The following is a 27,904-nucleotide window of genomic DNA, read 5'->3' on the forward strand; positions in this document are numbered from 1 at the left end:
ACTTAAAGTGTGATTCTGTTTTCCTCTGTTCTAACTGATCTCCCTCCATCACTCTGCACTGTGTGTTTTTAGCTGTTGTACTTCATTTGGTTTGACTAGCTGGACTGTCTGCCAAATAAACTTTCTCGCTATTCCTTGGCACACATGACAATAAGCTTGAACTTGATTATGGGAGCAATGAAAGTAACACAATATAGTCAGAGTGCCACAAGATAAGGAAAAATGTCAAACCAGCTTTGAAAGGAAACAACTTTGTGACTTCAAAGGTGGCAGCGCCAAAGTCTAAAGCAGAAAGAGAGCTCAAGATGCAGGTCAGAGACTGAACAGAGGCACATGGATGAAAAAGGCTGATGCAGGTGAGTGTCTGCTGTCCAGTAATGGACTAAACACAAGGTCCAATTGTAACCACAGCAGAGTTCTCACATCCTTCATCAAGTTCATGATATCTGAATGTACTTTGCCAACACAAAAATTTTGATCCAGATAGTGTATTAAAAATCCTCATTTACATTGAGGCAGCAATTTTCAGTAGGCTGAGACAAGTTGTGTGGAGGCCTTCAATGTAGAAGTTATACCCAGGAATCCCCGGTGTTTCATGCAAATATTTCAGGGATATGAGGTGCAGTTTGCGGTGGAGAGGTCAGAGAGCAAAGAGACCAAGGGATGGAGTGAATTCATAGCTGGTTGAATTTACAGATGTTTATTAATGTAAGCAATTAAGCGATTGTGTAACTTCATATAGCTTCATTTAATTGCATGGGCTCATTTCCGTTCACAAGGGGAAGCAAAGCAACACATGTACAGGAAATATTCAACAAATAGATAATATCACTTGGTACAAATCTTTATCTTTTCTAATTCCCAGCCACTGCTGTTTAGTTCAGTGCCACTGGATCGATAAAGGGTGTTCTGTTCATAGCTCCCCTCTGCCTATTTACTAATGCAAGCATGAAGGAACTCAGAGACACCAAGGTTGAAATCAGGACCAGGAGGTGCGTCTAGTTTATTTTAATTTCTTCTCAGACATGCTCCTAATGATCCACACATGATCAAATACCTCATGTGACATGTCTATTTATGTTTAAAGAGGCTCCTCAAGTTAAGGAGTGGTTCTGTCCTGAGAACTGTTGGAGACAAAGTAGAAAGAGTACATTGAGGCTGCATGATCAGTCATTTGTAAATATCGCTTGGTGGTACAGGTCTGAGGGGCTGAATGGCCTACTTCTGCATTTATTTACTATGAGTCCATATTAAGAACGTTGGAAATAAACAATTTTGCCAAAAAAGGAAAGTGGAATCATTAGTCTCAACAGCCCTTGGGGACTGATTTACAAAGAGTTGATGGGGAAAGTCAATGGAAGAGGTAGGAGTTATTGCCATCAAATAAACAGCACCAAACCGTTCTGCAAATGCAGCCTAGCTGGAGATGATGGGGTAGCAAAGAAAATTAATGGGGGGTTTCATAAAACAAGTGCATTATAATGAGAGGTGGTTTGGGGATTGTGACACTTGATGGTGCTGGAGGATAGTTGGGAGAAGGTATTAGCTTTTTTGTGAGCAATGTTTTAATTTAAAAATGATTTTGTTTAATTTTAATTTAATTTTAGAGAGAGAACACGGTAACAGGCCATGCTGGCCCACAAGCACATGCTGTCCAAATGCATCAATTAACCTACAACCCCTATATATTTTAGAGGGTGTGAGGAAACCAATGCATGAGGAATCCCTCACAGAGAAGGTGAGAACATACAAACTCCTTACAGACAAGTGTCGGATTCGAGCTCGCATTGCTGGTACTGTTATAACCGTGCAATCATTTTGTGATGAAGAGATTTAATTATTGTACCACAGAGCAGCATCTGGAGCGATTTGTGTAAATTTAGATTTCCATGTGTCACCTCTTCCTTTACCCATGAACGACATAAATGACAAGAATAGAATTGTTACCAGGACCTGGTGTTTGATAAAAAAATGATCAATATCTGACAACATCAAACTGTGTGTTAAGCCTGGAAGGCTGCATTGTAGCTTAGGCAACGCTTAATTAATGCTCCTTGAGCTCCTATTTCTCTCTGGTTCTAGAGGCTAGGAATAGCCTTCCACTCATGTTAACATCATGAGAGAGCTGAAACATGCCTAGGGCACAAATGTAATTAGACACACAAAGATTGGAGAGGAGGAGAGGACCCCTGGTGAAATCCTCTCAGGATAGCTCCAAAGTGCATGAAGAATTGCTACAATCAAATGTGATGAAGCTATAAAGGTCAGGTGAAATTAGGAGCACATTTAAGACCTGCCAGCATTAAAAAACAAGCCATGTTAGTCAAATTTCCTGGTAGAAATATTGGTACATATAGAAAAAGGAAATGTATGTTGCAAACAATTATTTTCAAAATATATGTTGCAAGGTGGCAGGAACAGGGTGTTGATAAAATGATAGTAAATTGAAGATGGCAGGTCAGGCAAGGAGCTGGTTCCTGGAAGAAATTGGTTATCATTGTTAGTGGATATTCTTTAGATTCTGCACAATGTACACATGCACTGAACTTCTTGCTTGCTGCAGCCAAACAAGCACTTTTGTAAGAAAACAATCGTGTTAATTAAATTACCCAAGTACAGAAAGCAATAACAAATATAAAAGAGATAAATAAGTATTCGCAGTTACCCCACTCTTCACTGGTAGCAAGGTTGTCCTCGTGGTTAGCACAACACTATTGAAGTGTTAGTCAGCTGGGTTCAAATCCAGCACTGTGTAAGAAATTTGAATGTTCTCCCCATGTCTGCGTGGGTTTCCTCCGGGTGCTCCAGTTTCCTCCCACCCTTCAATACATGCGGGGGTCGTAGGTTAATTTGGATATTTGGGCAGCCGGGGCTGTTACTATGCTGCATGTCCAAATTTTAAACATTTAAAATTTAACATTTTCATTACCCCAACCAAAAGCTTATATTAGGAACACTTTTGTTAATATGAATTAGGATTAGACATCTAAAAGGTGTGCTAAAATGGTAGAGATACAGTGGGACAAAGATCACATTTAAGATTCAGGTTGTTTCCTCACATATGCCTTAGTCCTCCTCACGGGGGCAGAAGTGACCTGTATGAGAGAGGCACTTTGCTCTGGAATTGGAGGGGGACCAATATCCTGCCAGGGAGATTTGCTAGTTCTATTCAGAAGGGTTGGCAGGAAGAAGCGGGTCCCAGAGCAGAGATGAGGCAGGCGAGAAGCTGGGGGCTAATAGCGCACTCAAAAAGTAAGTTTGGAGGACAGGGCAAGAACACAGCAAAGAGAAAAGAAATACCAGTGGCTAAAACTGCATTCCTTTCAATGCTAGAGGCCTGACAGGCAAGGCAGAGATTGTGGATTGGCTTGCAAGACTAAGATATTATAAGAGTTGGCAGAAGATTTAATACATCGCTGTTACAGCACAAGTGACTGGGGTACAAATCTGGTGTGTTCTGTAAGGAGTTTGTACGTTCTCCCCGTGTCTACGTGGGCTTCCTCTGGGTGCTCTGGTTTCCTCCTGCCATTCAAAAAAGAACAAATCAGATAAAAACATAGGTCAATTGGGTGTAATTGGGCAGCACGGGCACGTGAGCCGAAAGGGCCTGTTACTGTGCTGTATGTCCAAATTTAACATTTAAACTGTAACAGAAACATGAGGAGAGAAGGGCAAGCCTGGAAGCTTAATGATAATCAGGTTTAAAATAGTTATGGAGAAAGTTAAGTCTGGTCCACATTTAAGGTCTTAAATTGGGACAAGGCTGATCTTTGGGCAATTAGATATGACCCAGAGGTTGATTAGGAGAGGATGTTTGCAGGAGAGGGGAGCGCTGGAAAGTGGGAGGCTTTTAAAAGTGAGACCACAAGAGTTCAGTCACAGTACGTTGCTGTTAGGGAAAGGCTGGAAAGCTTGGGGAACACTTGATGACCAGAGATGTTGAGGGGCATGGATAAAGCTGGACTCAAAAACCTTAATTGATTGCTGAGGCCTTTTTCCTAAAGAGCTGCTGCCCTCCAAAACTTGGCCCACTGACTCCACCTCTTCACAGCCAAGAGGAGTAAAGCACAACAGTCTGCAGACGCTGATTGAAATAAAAACACAATGCTGGAGAAACTCTGCAGATCAAACAAGTATACTTCATAGAGCAAAGATAAAGATACATAATCAATATTTCTGGCTTTATGAGGGGTTCAAGTCTGAAACATTGGTTATACATCTTTATCTTTGCTACACTAGAAGTAAAAAAATCCAGACTTGCACGGCAGTTAGATTAGTCAAGATTCTCAGGAGTTAAAATTCAAATTTAAGGAGGTATAAAGAAGAGATGAACAAGTAAATTTTGATTAATTTATTCTTTAGCAAATAAAGAATACTCCAATTATCAAAACGAGCAGTTTTAAAGAAAAAGAAAAATACCACTGTGCATCTGCGGCATTTACACCTGCAGGGACGCAAACAAAAGCCAGCTAACTTTAAAAAGTTTGAGAGCTTTGAGAAAGTCCAGATTCTCAGGTGGTCCAGATTTCAAGTTTCCAAATTTTTGGACTTTTACTCTATATAAAATACACGGTTTGATCTACTGAGTTTTTCCAGTATTATCTTTTTAAACAAAGTCTTAAGTGGCCCACTCACAAAAATGGGACTGCACTTCTTTTTATCGGCTGCTCGTAATTAACTAATTATTAACTAGCAATTTGCAGATGTGTCTCTTCTCGGGTGCTGGTTAATGAAACACATCAACAAGTCTCAAGGTCCTCCTCGTTTTTTTCTCTGACTCCTGTCGCTTGGTCAGTTAAACACACCGGCAATCTAATTTTCCAAGTGATGCAAAGCAAGTCAGAAATGTTGGTCCACTCACGGAGAAATCCGTTTTTAAACTGTAGAGCACTGTAAAAACATCGTGCCTTTGAACCTCTGGATGGAGAGCACTGGGCTTTGACATGTGAACCAATTGCTTTTGTTTTTCAAACTACAGTGAAAACCCTGGTATCCGGAATTCAAACAACCAGCCAAAATAAAGAAAATAAGAATAAATTAACAAGTAAAACTATTAAAATTGTAAAACTATATGTTCTCTGAAGTAACACATAAATTTTGGGTGAAGGTGGGAGCAAATATTCAGCCTCCAAAGTATCTTGATCATGCTTTGCAGTTTGAATAAAGAAGAGCTGATTGATGCCACTCACCTTTGGGGTGACTCTCTTAAAGAGTCTCCTTATCCCTGCTTAGTAAGAGTTGCCCCAGTCAGTGGCTTTATCCATAAATGGGGGGGGGGGGGGGGGGTGGGTGTTAATTATCTATAATTGCTCATCCTTTTCTGTGGCTCCAAGGAGGGGGGGAGGAACCTGCAGATGCAGCGATAGTTAAATGTTTTCAAAAAATGTGACTGAAAATAAAGTCAAATGCTTTAAAGTTTTATATATTCATTCAAGTCAAGTAAAAGTAAAGTAGAAGTAATTTTGCCTTTTGCCTTTTAAAAACTTTATTTTTAATGTAGTTGTATTAGTTAGGAATTGTAAGAATAAGTTTTAAGCAACCAGAAAATACATTTATTTGGCATCTACCAATCCTCATAGGTGCTGGATACCAGGAGTTTTAACATATATAATTTCTTTCTCCACAGACTTAGCTTAGTGCAGTTCACTGATAACCCATCCTTGGAAGTCATGCACTCCCATATTTCCACATTGCCACACATTAGATTGGGGAACTAGCATAGGTGTCAAGTTGCGAAGTCACTGTAAAAGAGGAAGTTGCTCTGGGACTGAAGCTGCTGCTCTTACTGGGATGAAAATATGAAGAGGTCATTCCGTTTGTGACTGATCTGAATGATTTTCTGCTGTTGGTCCCAGCCCAGCCCACATCGAGAGCCAACGGTGAACCATTCTGCCTGACCACCCAGCACAGTTGTTATCACAATTTAATGAGCTAAGGCAGTGGTTTTCAAACTCTTTTTTTCCACTCTTATACCACTTTAAGTAATCCCTATGTCATAGCTGCTCTGTGATTAGTAAGAGATTACTTAAGGTGGTACGTGACTAAGCTAAGCTAAGAGGGGTTGTGTGCACGGAAGAGGGGGTCAGGAAGCTCCAGTGTGATTTGGATAAATTGAGGGACTGGGCAGATACATGGCAAATGCACTACAATGTGGATAAATGTGAGGTTATCCACTTTGGTAATACAAACCGGAGGGCAGATTACTATTTGAATGGCAATAGATTAAGGGATGGGGAAGTGCAGAGAGACCTAGGGGTACTTGTACACCATTCTCTGAAGGCGAGCATGCAGATACAGCAAGCGGTTAAAAAGGCAAATGGTATGTTGGCCTTCATATCAAGAGGGTTTGAGTATAGGAACAAGGATACCTTACTGCAGCTGTACAGGGCCTTGGTGAGACCCCACCTGGAGAATTGTGTGCAGTTTTGGTCACCTGATCTAAGGAAGGATGTTCTTGCAATGGAGGGAGTACAGAGGCGATTCACCAGTCTGATAGCTGGAATGGCAAGAATGACTTATGAGGAAAGATTGCGCAAATTGGGATTGTACTCGCTGGAGTTTAGAAGATTGAGAGGGGATCTCATAGAGACATATAAAATTCTGGCAGGACTGGACAGAATGGATGCAGATGGGATGTTTCCAATGATGGGAAAATCCAGAACCCGGGGCCATGGTTTGAGGATAATAGGCAAACCATTTTGGACTGAGATGAGGAGGAATTTCTTTACCCAGAGGGTGGTGAATCTGTGGAATTCATTGCCACAGAGGGCAGTAGAGGCAGGTTCATTAAATATATTTAAGAGGGAATTAGATATATTTCTTCAGTATAAGGGTATTAAAGGTTACGGAGAGAAGGCGGGGACGGGGTACTGAACGTTAAGATCAGCCATGATCTCGTTGAATGGCGGAGCAGGCTCGAAGGGTCGAATGACCTACTCCTGCTCCTATCTTCTATGTGAGTAGAAAGAAAAAGTTTGAAAACCACTGAGCTAAAGGGTTTTGTTCTCCACTCTCATCTATGGATCTCTGCCACTGATGGTGAATTGAACAGGGTTCAATTAGTCTTATTGTCAGAAGTAATGGTGTAGAATGAAGTGGTGCAATCATCTTGGCTCTCCTACCATTGGGGAAAGGAACTCTGATGGAAAGTAACCCCAATCCAGTCTCATACATACCAGAAAAGACTTAAGGCAGTGGTCTCTCACAGGACTGAAATATCTTACACAAAGAAAGATGTAGCATGGGGGAGGGGGGGTCACGCAAGTCCCGATGACTTTACATTTCATCTGGAGGAAGTGAGTGGAGATAGAGAAGTTGTTCAATGCAAGAATAAGTTCAGACTGATGAATGAGTGTGTGGATGATGGGAACTGGTTGGGCCTCAATTCAAGGAGGAGGAGAGTACTCTTAGGCCACCCAGATGGAAGACAGAGGTGTAGAGTAGCCATTCTCAATCCTTTTCTGGCTATGGTCTGTGGTGTGCTGTTAGACAGAATCAGACACACACAAGGTAAAGACTGTACAACAGGCTTTAATCCACAAAGACTTCCACAGAGCTGGGCTGGCTGTAGCTGCAGTAACTCTGAGAGACTTTGGAGGCCAGCGCAGGATTATATCCCGGAGGGTGATTGACACCCGACTGGGTGGGGCTTCATCCATTCAGGTCGACTGATTGACAGCCAGCCAGGTGTAGTCCTGTCCCCTTTACTCTCCTGCAGGTACAGAGGTTGCCCCCTGCAGTAGGCCAGCAGTACACTTCTGCACTTACAGAGGTTGCCCCCTGCAATAGGCTGGTGGTGTACCACCACATGGTCCCAGTAGGACTCAGCTCAAAGTTTATGGGCCACCTTCCTTGTGAACAGTCAAGTTTTGGTTTCTTCTATATTTTTCTCCTACCAACTACAAAAAAAAACCTAAAATATATTTATGTCACCTGGAGCTGTCAGGCTGGCAAGAATGGCTGGTTTCGGGGGCTTTGAAGGCCATTTGGGATAAGGAAATAAGAAAATTGGCAAAGTGGAAAATGGAAAAGATGTTGGACATCAGAATCAGAAGCAAAATTAGAATTTATTGTCATGAACATGTCACAAAATTTGTTATTACAGGTAAAAAATTTGCTCTAAATTAAATTTTTTCAATAAATAAGTGCAAAAGAAGAGAAAGAAATGTAGTGTTTGTGGTTTATTTCCCATTCAGAAATCTGATGACAGAGGAGTAAAAGCTCCTTTTGTACCATTGGATGTCTGTCTTCAGGCCCCAGTACCTCCTTCCTGATGGTAGCAGTGAGAAGAGGGCATGGCCTGGATGGTGAGGGTCCTTGAGGATAGAGGATGCTTTCGTGAGACACCACCTCTTGTAGATTTCCTTAGTGGAGTGAACACTGGTGCCCATGATGGCACTGGCCGAGTTCACAACTCTCTGTGGTCTTTTTCTGTCCTGGGCAGGGGCTCTTCAACATTTAATTTATCATGTACCAAGGAAAGTGAGAAAGTTCATTTTTGAACAATCTAACGAGTCAACCTAAACATAGTACAGCAGTTTAAAACACTGTATGGCATTAGAGAGAGAGAGATCAGTTAAAACAGAGCAACTGCAACATTACTTTACTCATGTGAGGTTCACTCAGGCATCTCATAACAGCGAAAATGCCACTGTCCTTGGATCTGGTGTTACGTGGTCCCACAATGAATTTTCTCCCCAAGAGGGAGGAGGGTGAAGAGAGTACGAATGGAGTGGGATGAGTTCTTTTCTAAATATGTTGGCTGCTTTTCTGAGGTTGTAGGAGGTAGAGATAGAGGCAATGGAAGGGAGGAGGGGGGAGGGTTTGCACCCAAAGATGCACTCACAGCTCTCTGCAGTTTCCTGCAGTCTTGGGAAAAGCAGTGGGGGGAAAGGATGAAGTTAACCTCGGAAGGAATCAGTTCAGTGAGGCAAGGGAAGGTTGAAGCAATGAGTCTTCATAGATAGTCCTGCCTGGAGATGTTGGATGAGGTAGAATCAGGCAGGGTCAGGACAAAGTCGGAAGCTCCAGAGGGATGATTTCTGACAGAGACGTGATCTATCTTCGCAGATAGAATCATGTTCCAGATTGAGGTAGAAGAATATGTGTGAGAGCTGAGGTTTTGTCTTGACAAGCAGAAATCAGTTCATCAAACCACAAAGGCAGCTCACTGTTGGTGGATTTTACGATAATATCAGGTTTGTCGTCTCTATTTCCCATTTGAAACTAAAGGTGTTCAAACTGAAATATTAACCATTCTCAGGTTTAAATTCATTGCCTTTTGCACTGATAGAGGATATTTTGTGAGCAGACTGATTCAATGTCACATGCATGAAATGTCAAATAAGACACAGGAAAGAGGTGCAGAGTTACAGAGAAAGATCAAATGGCACAGGGGTTCATTAAAGAGTCTGATGATGGCAAGAGAATTTGTTCTTGAATCTTATTCCACCTGATCAAATGGCCTATATTTTTTATATATATACAATTTTCCAATAATATGTCACCTGATTTCAAGGGAAGTCCATCCACCTGCTACAATGTAAGTCAACCGGATGGCATAACATCGACTTTTCAGGTTTCTGCTAGCCCACTCCCCGTTCTCCATCTCTTCCCCTTCCTTCTGTTTTCTTTCTTCCCACTCCCCACCCCCTCCCTCCTCCATTCACACAGCCATCTCCCCTCCCCCTATTTGCTGGTGGGCCCTCCCTCCCTTGTCTACCTATTACCTCCTGCTGTGGAACTGTGCTCCTCCCCTTGCTCCTCCCCTTGCCCCTTCCCCCACCACCTGCCCACATTTTGCTAATATTGTTTGCAACTGTGCTTTGCAATGAAGAGGCTCGAAGCCAGTAGTTTAAAAACAACCTGAAACTTTATTAAAGAAATACAAATGCCATATACCTCAGTAGAGTCTGAAGGAGCTCCTACTCCTGGCCAGCACTGCTGGTCCTGCGCCTGCGCAATGTGCGGGCCCAAGTATGGTGGCCCCCAAGGCGACTCTAACAGGGCAAGAACAGCCAATTGTAGCGGCTGTCTACACATTCATTGATGAAAGGCTCAGTCCTGAAATGTTGGTTATGTATCCTTTTCTCTGCTATATAAAGTTCACTGTCTGACCTGCTGAGTTTCTCCAGTATAACCATGAAAAGAGTTTCATAGATTAAGAAAACCATAGCTTTAGTAGCTGGCAGTGATTAAACTCCCTGACATTGATCACTTCGTGGACAACCTACCTTATCCTTGCAGCAGTCACACCTTCACATGATGTGACTTCTCTCGAGCATTGAATGATTACGTGACCAGAGTAGAATGCAATGCACCAATTATTCAAAAATCCCTAGTCCCCAGCTGAAACAAGAGATTTTAATAAATAACATTTGTCATAAGAGCAAGGACTAAGGAAATTTACTAACTACACATTGATACTAATAAATCAACTTAGTGTTTGAAGTAGCACAATCAGTGGATGCATGCAGTCTGGATCGGGCCCAATGACACCGTTCTTGACCACGCAGCCAAGTATGATTAGCCATGCTGCCTGGAATACACACTTATCCTCATTGTAAGTAAGGTTCATGCATTTTGCTCTCCAGAGGAACTTGTGGAAGTTCGCATCTTGATCCTGCAGGTCATGGCTGCAGATAGGTATGTGAAAGTGGCCTGTAGATCGTAGGGGTCCACCATGCAGGGTCTATCCCCTGTTGGAAGATGGAGACCTCGTTTGTGATCCCGAAAGGGACCCAGATGAAGAGGTAGAGGTGACCATCCGCCTCGAATGCCGTATACTGGCAGTCCTCTGGGCAGATCGGGATCTGGTGATACGCCAACTTCAGTTCAATCGTGGAGAATACCCGTTATTGTGCAATCTGGTTAATTATATCGGATATATGAGGAAGAGGGTAAGCATCGAGTTTCGTGTGTCAGTTGATGGTCTGGCTGTAGTCTATGGCCATCTTATTCTTATCCCCATTCTTTACCACGACCACCTAAGCCCTCCAAGGGCTATTACTAGCCTTGATGATGCCCTCACCCAATAAGGGTTGAACCTCTGCCACAAAATACCGTCTACTCCTTGTGGCCATCGGCTTGCAATTGCAGGTGAGGTTGGCGAACAGTCAGGAGGTGGGGGTCAACCTTAAGGGTTGAGAGACCACATGTCCCCTGCAGGGGACTGTCTGTGAACTGTTTGTTGCAGACGGTGATGGGGGGAGCGGTCCATCAAATTGCAGAGTGACTTTCTGAAGTTGGCACTGGAAATCCAGCCCCAGTAGCAAGGGGGCAGAGAGTTGTGACATAACGAGCAGTCTGAAGTGTTTGTATGCTACACTTCCAACAGTCAGGGTCACCAAGCAGGACCCAAGGGTGGATGCTGTGTATGATTTGGATGCGAGTGATATCCTATGCTTGGTGGGTCATACTTTAAGGGACAGTCTTTTCATGGTATCAGGGTGGATAAAGCTTTCTGTACTTCTGCTATCAAATAAACAGTTGATATCACACCCAATTACCAGGACGTCCATCATAGACTAGAAATTTTGTGCAATGCCTCCAGGTTCAGGGTGATGGTGGTCAATATGGATTCATTGTCCAAATCATATGGGTGCTCACACACCCAAGATGGCCAGCCTCAACCCCTCGACTCCTATGCCTGGGAAGATGGCATTTGGCATGCAGTCCAAAATGGCGACCTCCATGATTCACACTTGGCATCACTGGTGTGCAGGGAAAATAATGCTGATCACGCTGCCCGGAGTGGCGTCTGTCCGCACGTGGTGCTGCTAGACTTTGCAGATGGTTTGGATTGGCGAACTGTGGTGTAATGCCCTTTATCCTGCACCTGGAGCACACTGCATCCTTGGCAAGGCAGAATTTCCTCAGATGTTGAGCCTGCCCACAGAAGTAGCACTTGAAGAGATCTCCCACAACAGCAGCCGAGGTCAGATCACTAGAGTTATGGGACGGTGTAGGGGACCAGTCACTCACAGGGTGGGACGATGCCCTGTCCTAGGATAGCAGCGCCCATGATGACCAAGCAGCCGAGTAGTCATCTGAATTTTGGAGAGCCACCTCCAGTGTCTCTGTAAGTTCAACCGCCCTTTGAAGATTGAGAACTTTTTGTTCCAATAGCCATTGCCATATGTACCCAGAGCGGATATCAGCCACCTCTGATGAGGTCCTCTGCATCTTGGGCAGCTGATATGGCCTTATAGTCACTCACCCTTCACACGATCCGGAGGCCCTGCAGGTACTTGGCGCTCGACTCACCAGGTCACTGTGTCTGATAGCCAGGAGATGTCTGCCATAGACTTCATTAACCTTCCTACGATACTGGGCCTTGAGGATCTCCATAACTGCTTGGTGCAAGCTGGCGTCGCTGATCATTGGCCACACGAGGCATGACACGTGAGAGGAGTCTCAGTCAGTTACCATCCGTGGTGATGGCATCCACGGCCACCTCCTTGGTGGCCAAGGAGGGAGATCCCATTGACCCCAAGGGTCAATGTCAATCTTCTCAGGTTTCAGGTACTGTTCCATGCTTTTTTTTTAAGTTTTTCGTTAATAAAATTGATTTACCATCAATAATTATTAAAAGGCTAAAGTTATGAAACTATCAGGCTTTTACTAACTAAAGACTAGAACAATCATCAACCTAATTGAGTGATCGAAGCAAAGAGAAAGGGGAACATGCAAGGGGCTGTGGGTAAGATCGGTCTCAGGAGGCGTGTCCAGGCGGCAGCAGCCAATCATGGCACAACAGTGGTTTACCACAATAATGCTGTCATAAGAGCAAGGGCCAAGGAAATTTACTGACTACACATTGATGCTAACAAATCACCTTTGTTTTTTCTTTTTGACCTATTTTCTAGTGGGCTTGTTGGTCCTACTGAACCACCACAGTTCCCCACAATGACAGCAGCCAAATCAGTTGCAGACTGTTCCCTTTCAGATGGTCAGACTGCTAATGGCCAACTCTAGCTCTGGAGGGGTGATGGGAACTCATTGAAATGATGAGCTGAAGCTCAATTTAGCCCCTACTACCATTATGCCACCTGCTTTGACAGAGAACCAACAGCAGATGGGGAAATAAATTCCCTGGAAATTGTGGGACTTACACATTCATGGGGATGAAGGTAGACCATTCTCCACTGCACATCAATCGCCTGTTATTGTGGACAGTACAAAGTTCCTTGATGTGCATATAAATGGACAACCTATCCTGTACCCACAAGACCTCCTCATTAGACAGGAAGGTGCAGCATTATTTATACTTCCCGATGAGGGCAAGGCTACTGAACCCCCCTCTTCCCCACCACCCCCCCCCCCCACCTTTTACATGAGCACGTTTAAGAGTGTCCTGTCTGGCTGCTTCGATGTGTGGAATGGTAGCTGGAAATCATCTGACTGGAAGTCAATACAGAAAATCATCAGAACGGCTGAGATCACTGGGATCTCCCTTTCCTCTGTTGATGACATTCACTTAGATCATGACTTAAATAAGGCTCAAAGAAACATTGAGGATCCCTACCATCCATCACATAAGATCAGTGACCCACTACCATCAGAAAGAAGGTACAGAAGCATCAAATTCAGGGCTGCCAGGCTGAAAAATAGCTTGATGTTTGATGAATAGCAATGTGATTGATGAACAGTTTCATGCAACCTTGAGTCTCTTATAAATTAAATTGAGGTAATTATTCCAGAATATTTATATGCACACACACATATGTATACCATCTCTACTATTGGGAAAAAGATACAGGAGCCCAAAGCTGAGCATTCAGTAGCACAAGGACAGCTCAAAGGTGATTTGTTAGCATCAATGTGTAGTCAGTAAATTTCCTTGGTCCTTGCTCTTATGACAGCATTATTGTGGTAATCCACTGTTGTGCCATGAATTGCTGCTACTGGCTGGACATGAGACCGATCCTACCCACAGCCTCTTGCATGTTCCCCTTTCTCTTTGCTTTGATCAGTCAATTAGGTTGATGGTTGTTCTAGTCTTTAGTTAGTAAAAGCCTGATAGTTTCACAACTTTAGCCTTTTAGTAATTATTGATGGTAAATCAATTTTATTAACTAAAAACTTTTTAAAAAAAGCATGGAACTCTACCTGAAACCTGAGAAGATTGACATCAGATTCCTGAATGAACAAAGAACCATAGACCCTACCTTACTCTGCATTTTTCTTTTTTCTTGCACTATTTTTATTTATTTTGTAAGGTGGCTTATATAAATATTTGTACTTTGATGCAAATATTGTGACATGGTCATGACAATAAATTCTGATCTGATTCTTTGTTTATGACGGTACAAGTCCTGAATCTGACGTTTCTGCAAAATGCCGTGTAAAAGGTATCTTAAATTAGTGCCAGTGAGTCACGATCCCATGATACCACAGCACAACAACTTCAAAGGAAAAGAAAGAGACGTTGCCACTCCTAGATAACCATCTGAAGTTTTGTTTGCTTTATATAGTAAAAGCAAAGTCAGACGAGCTGGTGCCGGAAGGCCAGTAGACCTGTTTCACAGTGGGTTTGCCACACTTGTCATAGTTAACAGGGTGACTGGCAAATTCCACCTTCAGCATTGCAGAGGGGTGCACTACAAAGGGCTATGACAAGTATGGAAAACCATAGGAAAAATAAAGGAGAAGGAGCATGATCATTCGACAAGACAGTGATATATCTGATTTTTGACCTCCACTCCACTTTCCTGCCTGATCTCAAATCAGCATGACCTCAGTAAATGCTTGCAAAGCCATGTAGCCTACTCCTGTTCTCAACTCCTATGTTTGGTCCTTTTCTGAGCGTTGTCTCTGTTGTAATGTAGCTGCTAATTTGTGCACAGCAAACTCTAACAAACATCAGGATTGATACTGGATGTAGTGTAAACTCTTCCAGATGTTTGTCACAGTGCAATCTTAACACGAAGGTGTCTAAGAATTCAGTTAATGCTAACAGTACAGCACTCCCTCATCTTTGCAATGATGAATGAGACGGTATTGAGAGTGCTCAAGATTAGTGAGACTTGAACACATGACTTAACCATACCAGCAGTGTGAGTATAAGACAGCTTTAATAAATTAATATGTACACTAAGAGGTCTTGTCTCTCTGCAAGACGAACCTGGAAGACTAGACTGTAGCTCTGGACTGCTTTATATACAAGATCACCAGGATGACCCCTGGTGACCTAGTGGTGTAATTACATATTACCACATTCACCCCCACCTTAAAAAATTGTTATTCCCCCCCATCCTCCTTCCCTTGTTTGTAAGTTCATGTCCAAAATTTTTCATGGCTCAGTAGTGGTATAGGGGTGGGGAGTGCGGTCTGCCTTTCGGCCTTTCTTTTTGGAGGTGTGAGAGTGGGAAGTACTGGTTGGTCATGTGGCCGTGTGGGCTGGGGATCCTCTTGTATGGAATTAGGTCCTGCCATCAAGTCTAGGGTGGTGATATTTTGTGCGGCAGGCGTACCCAGGGTCCTGATTTCCAGGGTGGGTGATATAGTCCTCTGGGGTGACTTGATGGACGACTGTTCTAGTGACTGCTGCTGCGCTCCTTGTTGATCCGTAGACATTTGTGTTTCCTTCGAGTTCACACACCTGGTCGGCGCGAGATCCCTGGTGGCCACCGAATGTTCTCTTCCATCTGGGAATGTGACGAAGGCTGACTGAGGGCTCGCGTGCCTCAACTCCACTTGATCCACCAGCGGGTCTGCTTTGTGGTGTCTGCAGTGCTTCCAGAGGAGAACAGACCCCAGTGTTATCATCCATTGAGGCAGCACTGTGACCATCATGGCTTTTCTTGTGAAAGAAATTATATGTTCATATGGGGTCATGTTAGTGGCAGTACACAACAAAGAACGTATAGAGTGTAGGGCTTCTGGCAACACTTCTTGCCATCTAGCAACAGGCAGATCTTTTGCTTTTAAAGTCAAGAGGACCATTTTCCAGATAGTGGCATTTTCCCTTTTGACTTGTCCATTCCCCCTGGGATTGTAACTTGTAGTGCGGTTGGTAGCAATCCCTCTCTCATGCAGGTATCGCTGTACTTCTGCACTCATGCATGCAGCACCCCTGTCTGTGTGTATGTAGTTCGGGTACCCAAATATGCTGAAGATGGGTTGGAGGCATTTTATAACCGTGGCTGCTGATACATCAGAACACGGGATTGCGAAGGGGAAACGGGAATATTCATCTATTACGTTTAGGAAATAGACATTTCTATTATTGGACGGGAGCAGGCCTTTAAAATCGAGACTGAGGCGCTCAAAAGGTTTGGTAGCTTTTATCAGGGTGGCTTTGTCTGGCTGGTAAAATTGCGGTTTGTATTCTGCACAGATGGGGCAGCTCTTGTTCACTGACCTCACTTCCTCTACCGAAAATGGGAGGTTTTGGGTTTTAATGAAGTGAAACAGTCTAGCGACCCCCGAGTGGCTCAGCTCATTGTGCAAGCTCTACAACTGGGATATGTGGTTAAGGATGGCACAAGTGCCTCTGGACAGCACTTACGGTACCTCCTTGAGTCTCCTGGGGCAGTATAGAATGTCGTAGTTAAATGTGGACAATTCTATCCGCCAGTGCAGGATTTTGTCGTTCTTAATTCTCCCCCTTTTCTGGCTATCAAATATAAAAGCCGTGGACCATTGGTCCATGATGAGGGTGAAGTGTTTGCACCCCAGATAATGCCACCAGTGTCTTACTGCTTCCACAATGGCTAGGGCCTCCTTCTCTACTGCTGAGTGTCCTACCTCTGACCCCCATAGGGTTCGCAAGAAAAAAGCCATCGGTCGTCCATTTTGGTTTCGGGTGGCTGCCAGAGCCACATCGGATGCATCCATTTCTACTTGAAACAGAATCGACTCATCTATGGACCACATGATAGCTTTAGCGATGTGGTCCTTAATGTCCCTGAATGCTCTGGTGGTTGCTGGACACAGTGGGAAAACTGAAGCTTTTATAAGTGGGCTCGCAGTCGGCGTTTTTGGGGACCATTGGGCGTAGTAAGCGAACAGCCCCAAACACCTTTTTAGTGCTTTTAGCGTGTGTGGCACTGGGAGGTCTAGGAGAGGATGCATACGGACTGGGTCTGGGCTGATTTCCTCATTCTGCACTATGTAGCCCAGGATTGGCAACTTCCTGACACTAAAGATGCATTTGTCCCTGTTGTATGTTAGGTTCCTTTCCTCGGCTGCCTGGAAGAAGCATTTTAAATTCATGTTATGATCCTCCTGAGTGTGGCCACAGATTGTCACGTTGTCTAAGTAGGGGAACACCGCTTTCAGTTGGGACTCATATACTATTTGGTCCATTTCTCTCTGAAACAGGGACACTCCATTGGTGACACTGAGGGGGAGTCGCAGAAATTGATACAGCCTGCTTTCTGCCTCAAATGCCGTGTAAATCCGATCGCTGTTTCTAATGGGCAGTTGGTGGTATGCTGCCTTCAGGTCTATGGTGGAGAACACCTTATACTGCGCAATGTTGTTGACCACGTCTGCTATGCGTGGAAGGGAGTAGGCATCTGGTTGTGTAAATTTGTTGATTGTCTGGCTGTAATCCACTACCATGCGCAGTTTTTCTCCTGACTTTACTACAACCACATGGGCTCTCCAGGGGCTGGTGCTCTGCTCTATGATGCCCTCCTGTAGTAGCCTGCGGACCTCTGTCCTAATGAAGGCTCTGTCCCTCAGGCTGTACCTCCTGCTCTTTGTGGCTAATGGTGTGCATTCTGGGGTCAGGTGTGTGAACAGTGGAGGGGGTTCTATGTTCAGGACAGACAGGCTGCAATGTTGTTTCTTCGTAAGACGTAGTTGGGGGTGAGGCCCGTTATGCACAATTGTAATGCTTTCTAACTGGCACTGAAAATCTAACCCCAATAGTATCAGGGCACAGAAGTGAGGGAGTACTAGTAATTTGAACCCTTCATATTTTGTGGTCTGGATTTCTAGAGTTACCCTGCAAAACTGTTTCACCTCAGCCGCAAGGCTGCTGGCTGCTAACAGGATCCGGTGCTCATTTGGGCATGTGGGGAGGGCAAGGCGGTTGACTAACCCATGGCCAATAAAACTTTCAGTGCTTCCACTATCTATTAAGAAATTTACCATCACATCATTAATTTTGATGCACACAGTGGCATCAGATAAATTGTGTGGACTCACCTGATTCATGCGTAGTCTGGCGTGTCCTACCATCCGATAGTACTCGGCATCATATTCATCTCCTGAAGACTGTGTCCTCTGCTCCGTAGCATTTGTCCAAGATGGCCGTCTGCATATGGCATTCTCCTTCTTCAGTTTGTCTATGGAGAAAGAGCTTTCCTGCTTCTCATTAGCATGAGAATGGGCCTTGGCTGTAGCCTCGGGGCTTCTGCAGACTTTTGCATGATGTCCACAGTTTTCCACAGTTGGAACAGACATTTTCTCTGGCAGGGCTGAGGGCTCTGGGGTGCTTTCTTTGTCCACAGGAAAAGCCCTTGGGACCCTCAAGGTGCTGCTGCTGCTGTGGATTCCTGTGAGGCAGCATACTTTTCTTTTCGTGGGGGTAGAGAGTCCAGCAGTGTGACGTTTGTCCCAGCCCCAGGGTCCTCCTCCAATTCTTTCCTGGTGCTTTCTAAAGCTTCTGCAATAGTCTCTGTGTCATCTAGCCCCACCATTCCTTTCTCTAGCAATCAATGTCTTGTCTCAGTGGACCATATGCCCGCAACAATTCTGTCCCTAATAAGGTCCTCCGCATACTCCTGAGCTGATACTGCTTTAAAGTTACAGCCTCTTGCCAGGTCTTTCAAAGAGAGTATAAAGTCTCTGGCAGACTCCCCTACTTGTTGTGACCTGGTCATGAGCCTGTACCGGGAGTGGAGTTCACTATGCCCCTTACTGTAATGCCTCTGTAAAGTGCTCATTGCCTCTTGGTAGGACCTGGCATCCTGTATAAGGGAGTAAGGGTGGTCTCCCAGCTGCGCTAACAGCAGCATTAATAGCTCTTTATCCGATGCCTCAGCACCCTCCACATAATTTTGAAAGCATCTCTGCCAGTGGCCGAAGAGTGTGCCAGCTCCGGGATTTCTGGGGTTGAGCTCCAGCCTGTCTGGTCGCAGCACATGGCTAAGCCACATTCTCTGGTCCCTTACATAATGTGGGGGAACCCCAGGGGTCGTTCCCGGTCTCCATAAGGTCTCTGGATCTAGGTGTAGCAAGGGCGGACTCTGGGGTACTGGGAGCTTCTGGTAGAGCCTCTGTGGGGCTTGTGTCTGCTGGAGGAGTAACCTGGGTGCTATGGGCTGTTGGCTGAGTCTCTGGCTTTGGGATGTTTGCAGCGGGCTTAGGGGGGAATCCCAGCGGTAGTGTCATATCTTTGTGGTACTGGGGAAACTGCTGCTGGGGGAGTGACAGTAGTGGTGTCTGCTTTCCTTGGCTCTGGAATGGTTAAGAATTCTGCACATAGGTGGCAATTGGGAGATCTTTCCACCCGCGCTTGTAGTGGCCCCTTTCTGATCGGAGCAGGGTTTAGTGTCGGTGGCTCCTGTACCAGCAAACCCTCGGGCAGGCAAGGCTCTTGGCCATTTCTTACCTGCCCTAGTGTACTTCTGTGGTCTTCCCCACGATTCCAGTATAGTGGTCCCTCACCATCTCTGTCCTCGGATGCACATACGTGCTGGTTGTCCCCGGATTCCATTCCTCAGGAAGAGTCTCCAGGTAGTTGGGAATGTGCATTGGAGCAGAAGCAGCTTCCATCCTAGTAGCTATGATATTAGTTTATTAAATTGTACTGACAATAACCACATCAGCAGTGCGAGTATAAGACAGTTCTAATAAACTTTTTCTTTGGCTTGGCTTCGCGGACAAAGATTTATGGAGGGGGTAAATGTCCACGTCAGCTGCAGGCTCGTTTGTGGCTGACAAGTCCGATGCGGGACAGGCAGACACGGTTGCAGCAGTTGCAGGGGAAAATTGGTTGGTTGGGGTTGGGTGTTGGGTTTTTCCTCCTTTGCCTTTTGTCAGTGAGGTGGGCTCTGTGGTCTTCTTCAAAGGAGGTTGCTGCCCGCCAAACTGTGAGGCGCCAAGATGCACGGTTTGAGGCGATATCAGCCCACTGGCGGTGGTCAATGTGGCAGGCACCAAGAGATTTCTTTAGGCAGTCCTTGTACCTTTTCTTTGGTGCACCTCTGTCACGGTGGCCAGTGGAGAGCTCACCATATAACACGATCTTGGGAAGGCGATGGTCCTCCATTCTGGAGACGTGACCCACCCAGCGCAGCTGGATCTTCAGCAGCGTGGACTCGATGCTGTCGACCTCTGCCATCTCGAGTACTTCGACGTTAGGGATGAAAGCGCTCCAATGAATGTTGAGGATGGAGCGGAGACAACGCTGGTGGAAGTGTTCTAGGAGCCGTAGGTGATGCCGGTAGAGGACCAATGATTCGGAGCCGAACAGGAGTGTGGGTATGACAACGGCTCTGTATACGCTTATCTTTGTGAGGTTTTTCAGTTGGTTGTTTTTCCAGACTCTTTTGTGTAGTCTTCCAAAGGCGCTATTTGCCTTGGCGAGTCTGTTGTCTACCTCGTTGTCGATCCTTGCATCTGATGAAATGGTGCAGCCGAGATAGGTAAACTGGTTGACCGTGAACTACTCTTTGCAGACGATGCCGCTTTAGTTGCCCATTCAGAGCCAGCTCTTCAGTGCTTGACGTCCTGTTTTGCGGAAACTGCCAAAATCTTTGGCCTGGAAGTCAGCCTGAAGAAAACTGAGGTCCTCCATCAGCCAGCTCCCTACCATGACTACCAGCCCCCCCACATCTCCATCAGGCACACAAAACTCAAAACGGTCAACCAGTTTACCTATCTCGGCTGCACCATAATAAACTAATATGTACACTAAGAGGTCTTGTCTCTCTGCAAGATGAACCTGGAAGGCTAGACTGTAGCTCTGGACTGCTTTATATACAAGGTCACCGGGATGACCCCTGGTGACCAAGTGGTGTAATTACATATCACCACACCACTCCTGTTCGGCTCCGAATCATGGGTCATCTACCGGCACCACCTACGGCTCCTAGAACGCTTCCACCAGCGTTGTCTCCGCTCCATCCTCAACATCCATTGGAGCGCTTACACCCCTAACGTTGAAGTACTCGAGATGGCAGAGGTCGAGAGCATCGAGTCCACGCTGCTGAAGATCCAGCTGCGCTGGATGGGTCACGTCTCCAGAATGGAGGACCATCGCCTTCCCAAGATCCTGTTATATGGCGAGCTCTCCACTGGCCACCGTGACAGAGGTGCACCAAAGAAAAGGTACAAGGACTGCCTAAAGAAATCTCTTGGTGCCTGCCACATTGACCACCGCCAGTGGGCTGATAACGCCTCAAACCGTGCATCTTGGCGCCTCACAGTTTGGCGGGCAGCAACCTCCTTTGAAGAAGACCGCAGAGCCCACCTCACTGACAAAAGGCAAAGGAGGAAAAACCCAACACCCAACCCCAACCAACCAATTTTCCCTTGCAACCGCTGCAATCGTGTCTGCCTGTCCCGCATCGGACTTGTCAGCCACAAACGAGCCTGCAGCTGACGTGGACTTTTTACCCCCTCCATAAATCTTCGTCTGCGAAGCCAAGCCAAAGAAGAGAACACCAGGTATCCAAACTGAGATGCGAGGGGGTTCTGAAGGCGCTGAAGGGCTCCTGACCATGTCAGAGGTTTGGATCTGGAGCTCGGGTTGCCAATCGTTTGGACTGGACTCTATGTGGGTGCAGAGATTGTGGAAGTGCTGAAAGTGAATCTATGGATACTCGGTGACTCTGGGGGGGACTCTCTTTTGCTTCTCTTTCTCTGACTGTAAGAGGCACTTCAGGCAATTTCTGCTGATGGTGAATCTCTTTGCCTTACGGCAGGCAAAAGTAATTTCATGTAATATGACACTGTTTTATTACAATGACAACTGAATCTTGAATCTTGAAAGAATTGCCTTTACTGTTACCTGGTGCCCCTTACAATGCAAGAGAAAGAGAAGCGAAAGAGAGTCCCTTCAGAGTCATGGAGTGTCCATGGATTACTCAGTTAAAGATTGAAGATAAAAAAACTACAGATGGAGGAAATCTAAAAGAACACCACAAAATACTGAGGACTCTCAGCAGGTCAGACGGTGAATGTGGAGAGAGAACAACAGTTAACATTTAAACTGATGGCTCTCCTTCAGAAGTGTACAAGCAAGGGTGCTTTAGGTGGCAGAAGAGGAGTGAAGTATTCAGACCGACATTGCCATGGTAACAATTACTTCTGTTGGCAGCAGAAAGAGAGTGACAAACAAAATAATATGCTGCAATTGTGAGAGGAAACTGGAAATCTGCCACAAAAGGGAATGCTAATATGTGCACAGAAAATCGGGCAGTATATGTGACGAGAGAAAATTTGAATTAGTGTTTGAAATCAGCCATGATCGTATTGGATGAAGTAGATTTAAAGGGGTGTATGCCTTATTTATGCTCATAATTTAAGCATTCATACGTTCAAAGGGCCAGTATTATTATTTATCACTTACGTTCCGTTTTCATTGCGAAACCTTGCAATCATTCTCAACTGGTTTAAAAGCTAGACTTTTTAAATTCCACAATGTGACTGTTTTTGCAGAGTGTCATTGCTTCAAAAGCATTTTATGTTAATCTTTCTGACCGCCTTGAACTATATGCAAACTATGCAAATACAGCTGTTTCCTCTTGTAACCTAAAATGTTGATGAGTGCTTGGCATCTTCAAAGGCTGGGCAGGGCACAGTAAGTTAACCACCATCTCCCTCTGTTCCTACAGAGGCTGTTCACAGGTCGCTCACAGTTCGCAGATGTCTGTACGAAGGCATCCACAAAGTTTCATTCATTGCTTCTTCTCAGTCACTGGAAATCCAACACATGGCTATCCTCTTCCGACAAATGCAGAAGAGCACATTGATCATGGCAATCATATTTGTGGCTGGAATTTGCATACTCTTCCCGAACAATTTTAGACAAATAATCAAACCAGTGAGAAGTTACTGCCATGATCCTCTGGTTGTGTTGGTGTGGAACTGGCCGTTTCTCCCAAAATCCACTGCGGGAGCCAACGTTTGCTGGGATTTATATGCTATCCAGAACTGCATTCTTACCTGCAACAGGTCCATGTTTGATCGTGCAAATGTGGTAGCATTTCACCACAGGGAGATCCAAATTAACATCTCCAACTTGCCTCGTGAGACAAGACCTCCCAACCAGAAGTGGCTGTGGGTATCTCTGGAATCACCCTCGAACACCAAAGGGATTCGTCAACTCAATGGTCTCTTCAACTGGACTATGACTTATCGTAGAGATTCTGACATCTTCATCCCTTATGGGAGTCTGACGAAAGTCAACCAACACACTAATTTTTCTATTCCAAAGAAATCTTTTCTCTCGACATGGGTTATTAGCAATTACCACAAAAACTCTTGGAGGGCAAAAGTGCATTTTAATCTATCTAAGTACATGAAAATTGACGTTTATGGAAAGTCAGTCAAAAAATATCTTAACAAGATACATTTATTGCCAAGGATATCAAAATACGCCTTCTACCTAGCATTTGAAAACTCTGTACACAAAGACTACATTACAGAGAAGCTCTGGAGAAATTCTTTCATGGCTGGTTCTGTCCCTGTGGTTCTTGGACCTCCAAGAGCCAACTATGAAGAGTTTGTTCCTGCTGACTCCTTCATCCATGTGAATGACTTTCCTTCTGAACAAGAGCTGGCCTGCTTCCTGAAGGATCTCTGGCAGAACAGGACCCGATACGAGCAGTATTTCAACTGGAGGAAACAGTACACAGTTAAGATGCACACAGACTGGACAGAAAGGTTTTGTACCATTTGCACTAAGTTTCATAGCCTTCCACAGTCAAAAATATATAATAATTTACATGACTGGTTTCATGATTGAGGATTATTTTTAATATACCTCAATTTAGTATTTTTTAAATGTATTTGTTTCATTATCAATAGAAATTAAATACTAAATTCAAGGAATAGAGATTATAGAATCATTTCTGTTCTGAAATGTCATGTTATTTTGATATTTTACTGAAATAGAGATTTCTCTCAATTGTTTCTTTGCAATTAATACAAACTTGCAGAGATTTACGAATAAAGGTATTTGAATATTTTCATGAATGAGGGAAAGTTATGTAATTTGGATGAAGTAATCTGGTGCAGGAAGGTCAAACAGCCTCCTGCTGCGTATTTCCATATTAAACCTGCAAAATGCTGGTGTTTCACATTCAGCTGGTGCAATGGAACAGCTGGTAAGGGTGCCTCCTCACAGATTCAGAGACCAGGGATCAGTCCTGACCTCAGGCACTGTTGGTGTGAAGTTTGCGCCATCTCCCTGTGACTGCCTGGGTTTCCCCAGTTTGCTCCTGCATCCCCAGGAGATGTAGGTCATCAGGTTACTTAGTCATCATCGAATTTCCCCTGAGGACAGGCAAGTGAGGAATCTGTCAGGGGGAGGAGGGTGCAGATTATAAGATTAGTGTAAGATTAATGTAATTTTTTTTATGATCATCACAGACTTGATGGGCCAAATGGCCTTGTCCTGTGGTGTATGACTCTGTGATTTGATCAGTAGCTGAAGAAATTGTTTTGGATGGAGACCTTTCCAAAGAACCTTTTTTTTCTCACAGCAACTGCTTGGATAGTTGGTTGGTCAGTTTACCTCAGTAGAATTTAAGTGTCAATGCCTCAGTATTGTTACGAGCCCAGAGGACCCCAAAACCCAGCAGCAATAGATATTCACCAAGACAAATGGTTACTTAAACAAAAGTTGCTTTTAATTATCTTTAAACATGAAAACAGAATCAAATTTTATCTTATCATGATTAACTTAACTAACCTAACTTAACCCCCTTCTCATTCTAAGCGCACGTGTATCTAACGTGTGTGTAAGTTTGGAAAAATTATTTGATTCACAGTCCAATCTCACTTCTCATTCCTCCAAGTTTATTGGTTGCAGGCAATTCTTATACTGTGCATAGAATTTAACATTTATGAAGTTCACCAGGCTTTTTGATGCTTGAAAGATAAATGGTTACTGCTCAGAAAGGTTCTGTCGGTTTTCAGAGAGAGATTTGTTGTACACTGGACACCCACAACTGATTCTTTTTTAATCAGCCACTTCAGTGTCTTGTCAAAGAAACTTGTTCTTTCAGTGCTTTCCAGATGATAACATCTTTCTTTCAGGTCACCACAGACTTCCTTTTTGTTTCTCTTATTTCAAGTGAAACATTAAACAGCCAGTCCTCTCCTCTTGCATGAATCTCAAGGGCTGTGACCAGGCTGAACTAAGCACTCACAACCCATCTTCAAAATGGGGATTTTCCACAAGCTTGCCAGCTTTTCCTGTTCTAGTCCCCGCTGTTGCTACTGATTGTAAAACTGCAGAACTGATCTCTCTCTCTCAGAGAAAAAGCCTGTTTGACTCTCTTTGCTTGCAAAAAACCAGACACTCCAGACAGCCTGCTGGGGTCCGAACCTAAACCTCCAATCTCTTTCATCTGTTGCTTTACAAAACAATCCATCAGTGAAGTCTCATGAGTGCTCCCCAAAGTTTTTTCAAAGGCCCCCCCACCCCCCCCCCCCCACGCAGGAGCCACCCTGTCTGGCTTGAGCAGAGCTCCAGTATTTTAAATGAGATCTGTTTTGAAGTGTTTGTATGTGAAAAAACCTGCCCCAATTTATCTCCCAAAAACATATCTATATACAATACAAACACAAAATCTGTCACAGTATCTCAATTTTGAACAATATGCAGATACCTTTATGCTAAAGTGCATATGGGCTCTGAACGCGAGTGGGATGAAGGTAAGGACAATTCTCATCATGCCAGTCCCCCAATAGCCACAGGAGAGCAACTCCACAGCTAGCACTCATGAAAAACCTCACTCATGAGAGTTTGGGGATAAAACCAGACCACCCCCCCCCCCAAAAGAATTAGCATATGTAGGAGGAATAGACAAGGAAAGAGGCCACAACTGAAAGTGAACGATTCTGTTTGGTGGAATAGTTGAGGGGCCAAGCGAGTAAAAGAAACCTGTCATAAAAATTCAAGATTCAAGATTATTTTATTGTCATGTAGTAAACCATAAAATGTAATATAACCAGATTCATTAACAGCAAAAATTGCCCAGCGCGCCTTACAGCCAGAGTAAGAGAGTCTCCCCAGGGACTCTGAATGCCAAAGGCTTTACCTCGAGCACTCCGCTGCCTCCACAGCCACACAACTTTCAATCCATGTCATTGGCAACCCGAGCTCCAGATGCACACCTCTGACATGATCAGGAAGCCTCCAGCACCCTCCCACATCCCACTTTCGACACCTGATACCCCCTTCAGCCATTTTTTAGCCAGTCTGGTGCTAGTCCTTTGACCGCAGTCACCAGCAGCCCACATTCTGCATGGGTAGCTCGCCTCGAAAAATCTTTCTTACTCCTCACAAATAAAATCACAGGATATAATATTAATATGTTGAGGACTTAATGAGGATATATTCAAAATGGCACCATTAATATCTAACTTTAGCGGAGGAATTCAGCAACGTGATTTTGGATGTTTTCAATCTGCTAAACAAGTCACAGTATAGTTAGCATAGCGGTTACCACCAAGCTATTACAGTGTGCCAATAACCCTGGTTCAAATTCAGCACGCTCTGTAAGGAGTTTGTACGTTCTCTCTGTGACTGCATGGATTTCTTCTGGGTGCTCTGGTTTCCTCCCACGTTCCGGAGATGTACAGGGTTTGTAGGTTAATTGGTCATATGGGTGTATTTGGGCAGAATGGGCCAGAAGAGCCTGTTTTTCTGCTGCATCATTAAAATTAATGAAAAATTAATTTTCTTCTGTAAACATACAGGTTGTTAGGCACTTGCCTCAGAGAAAAGAAAACAAAAGACGGTATCATGGCCTCATCCAGAGTGAAAGATACAAAGAAGAGTAGATTTGGTTGACTATTTCACTCGTGATTCAAGGTTTTCAACTGTAGAGAACACAATGGGAATCAGTACATTGTATGCAAGGTGTTCAATCTGACATCTTGGTCAAGGGGGAGGCAGGCATTGCAGCACTTCGCCCATGGCCTTCGATCGACACAAGAACTACAGGTGCTAGAGCTTGAGTGAACAAAGAAGGCCTGGAGAGACTCAGTGGGTCAGGCAGCATCTACGGAGAGAGATGGTCCAACAATCTATTGGCCAGGATGTTTTTGAGGGTCCCAACCTGAGACTTTTCTCTCCTTGGACCCTGCCTGACCCACCGAGTCCCTCTAGCTTCTCATTGTACACCAGGGCTTTCTCTGCACAGGTGCTTCAAGAGCATATTTTAAATGGCATCCTAGGCACTGTCACCAGGTACTCCACACTCACTGGGTGAAAAAAATGGGTCGCCCTCGAAGCTCCTCCAAATCTCTGCCTTCAGTTTAAAACTATGACCTCTCGTATTTATCTCCCCCAATCTAAGTGGAAAAAGCCTACTCACGTCCACTTTGTCTATACCTCTCAAAATCTGTAAACCTCTATCATATCTCCCCTCTTCTTCTTCGCTCCAAGGTATAAAGTCCTAACCTGTTTAAACTTTCCCTGTAACTCAACTCCTGAAGACCCAGCAACATCCTAGTAAATCTCTGCACTCTTTCAATCTTATTGATATGCTTCCTGTAGTTAAGCACCCAAAACTGCACATAATATTCCAAATTTGGCCTCACCAATGTCTTAAACAACTTCAACATAACATCCCATCTCCTATATTCAATTAATTGATTTATAAAGGCTAATGGACCAAAAGCTTTCTTTACAACCCTGTCCACTTTTGACGCCACCTTCAGGTAATAATGTATTTGTATTCCCAAATCTCTCTGCTCCTCCGCATCT

General features: G+C 44.5%; 1 protein-coding gene across 1 annotated transcript; it reads left to right on the top strand.

The window, feature by feature from the left end:
- The first annotated feature begins 834 nt into the window (after nucleotides 1-834).
- On the top strand, nucleotides 835-24,006 carry LOC138761238 (alpha-(1,3)-fucosyltransferase 7). The gene is made up of 3 exons (XM_069933036.1): nucleotides 835-992; nucleotides 1,608-1,738; nucleotides 22,797-24,006. The coding sequence occupies exon 3, from the start codon at nucleotides 22,895-22,897 to the stop codon at nucleotides 23,927-23,929; it is 1,035 nt and encodes a 344-aa protein (XP_069789137.1). The 5' UTR covers nucleotides 835-992; nucleotides 1,608-1,738; nucleotides 22,797-22,894; the 3' UTR covers nucleotides 23,930-24,006.
- The last annotated feature ends 3,898 nt before the right edge of the window (nucleotides 24,007-27,904 follow it).

This window comes from Narcine bancroftii, chromosome 1 (assembly GCF_036971445.1).
Source record: "Narcine bancroftii isolate sNarBan1 chromosome 1, sNarBan1.hap1, whole genome shotgun sequence".
Classification (NCBI taxonomy): domain Eukaryota; kingdom Metazoa; phylum Chordata; class Chondrichthyes; order Torpediniformes; family Narcinidae; genus Narcine; species Narcine bancroftii.

Bases quoted from the DNA above. Each gene is read 5' to 3' on its own strand.
- LOC138761238 (XM_069933036.1), top strand. From the start codon at position 22,895: ATGGCTATCCTCTTCCGACAAATGCAGAAGAGCACATTGATCATGGCA.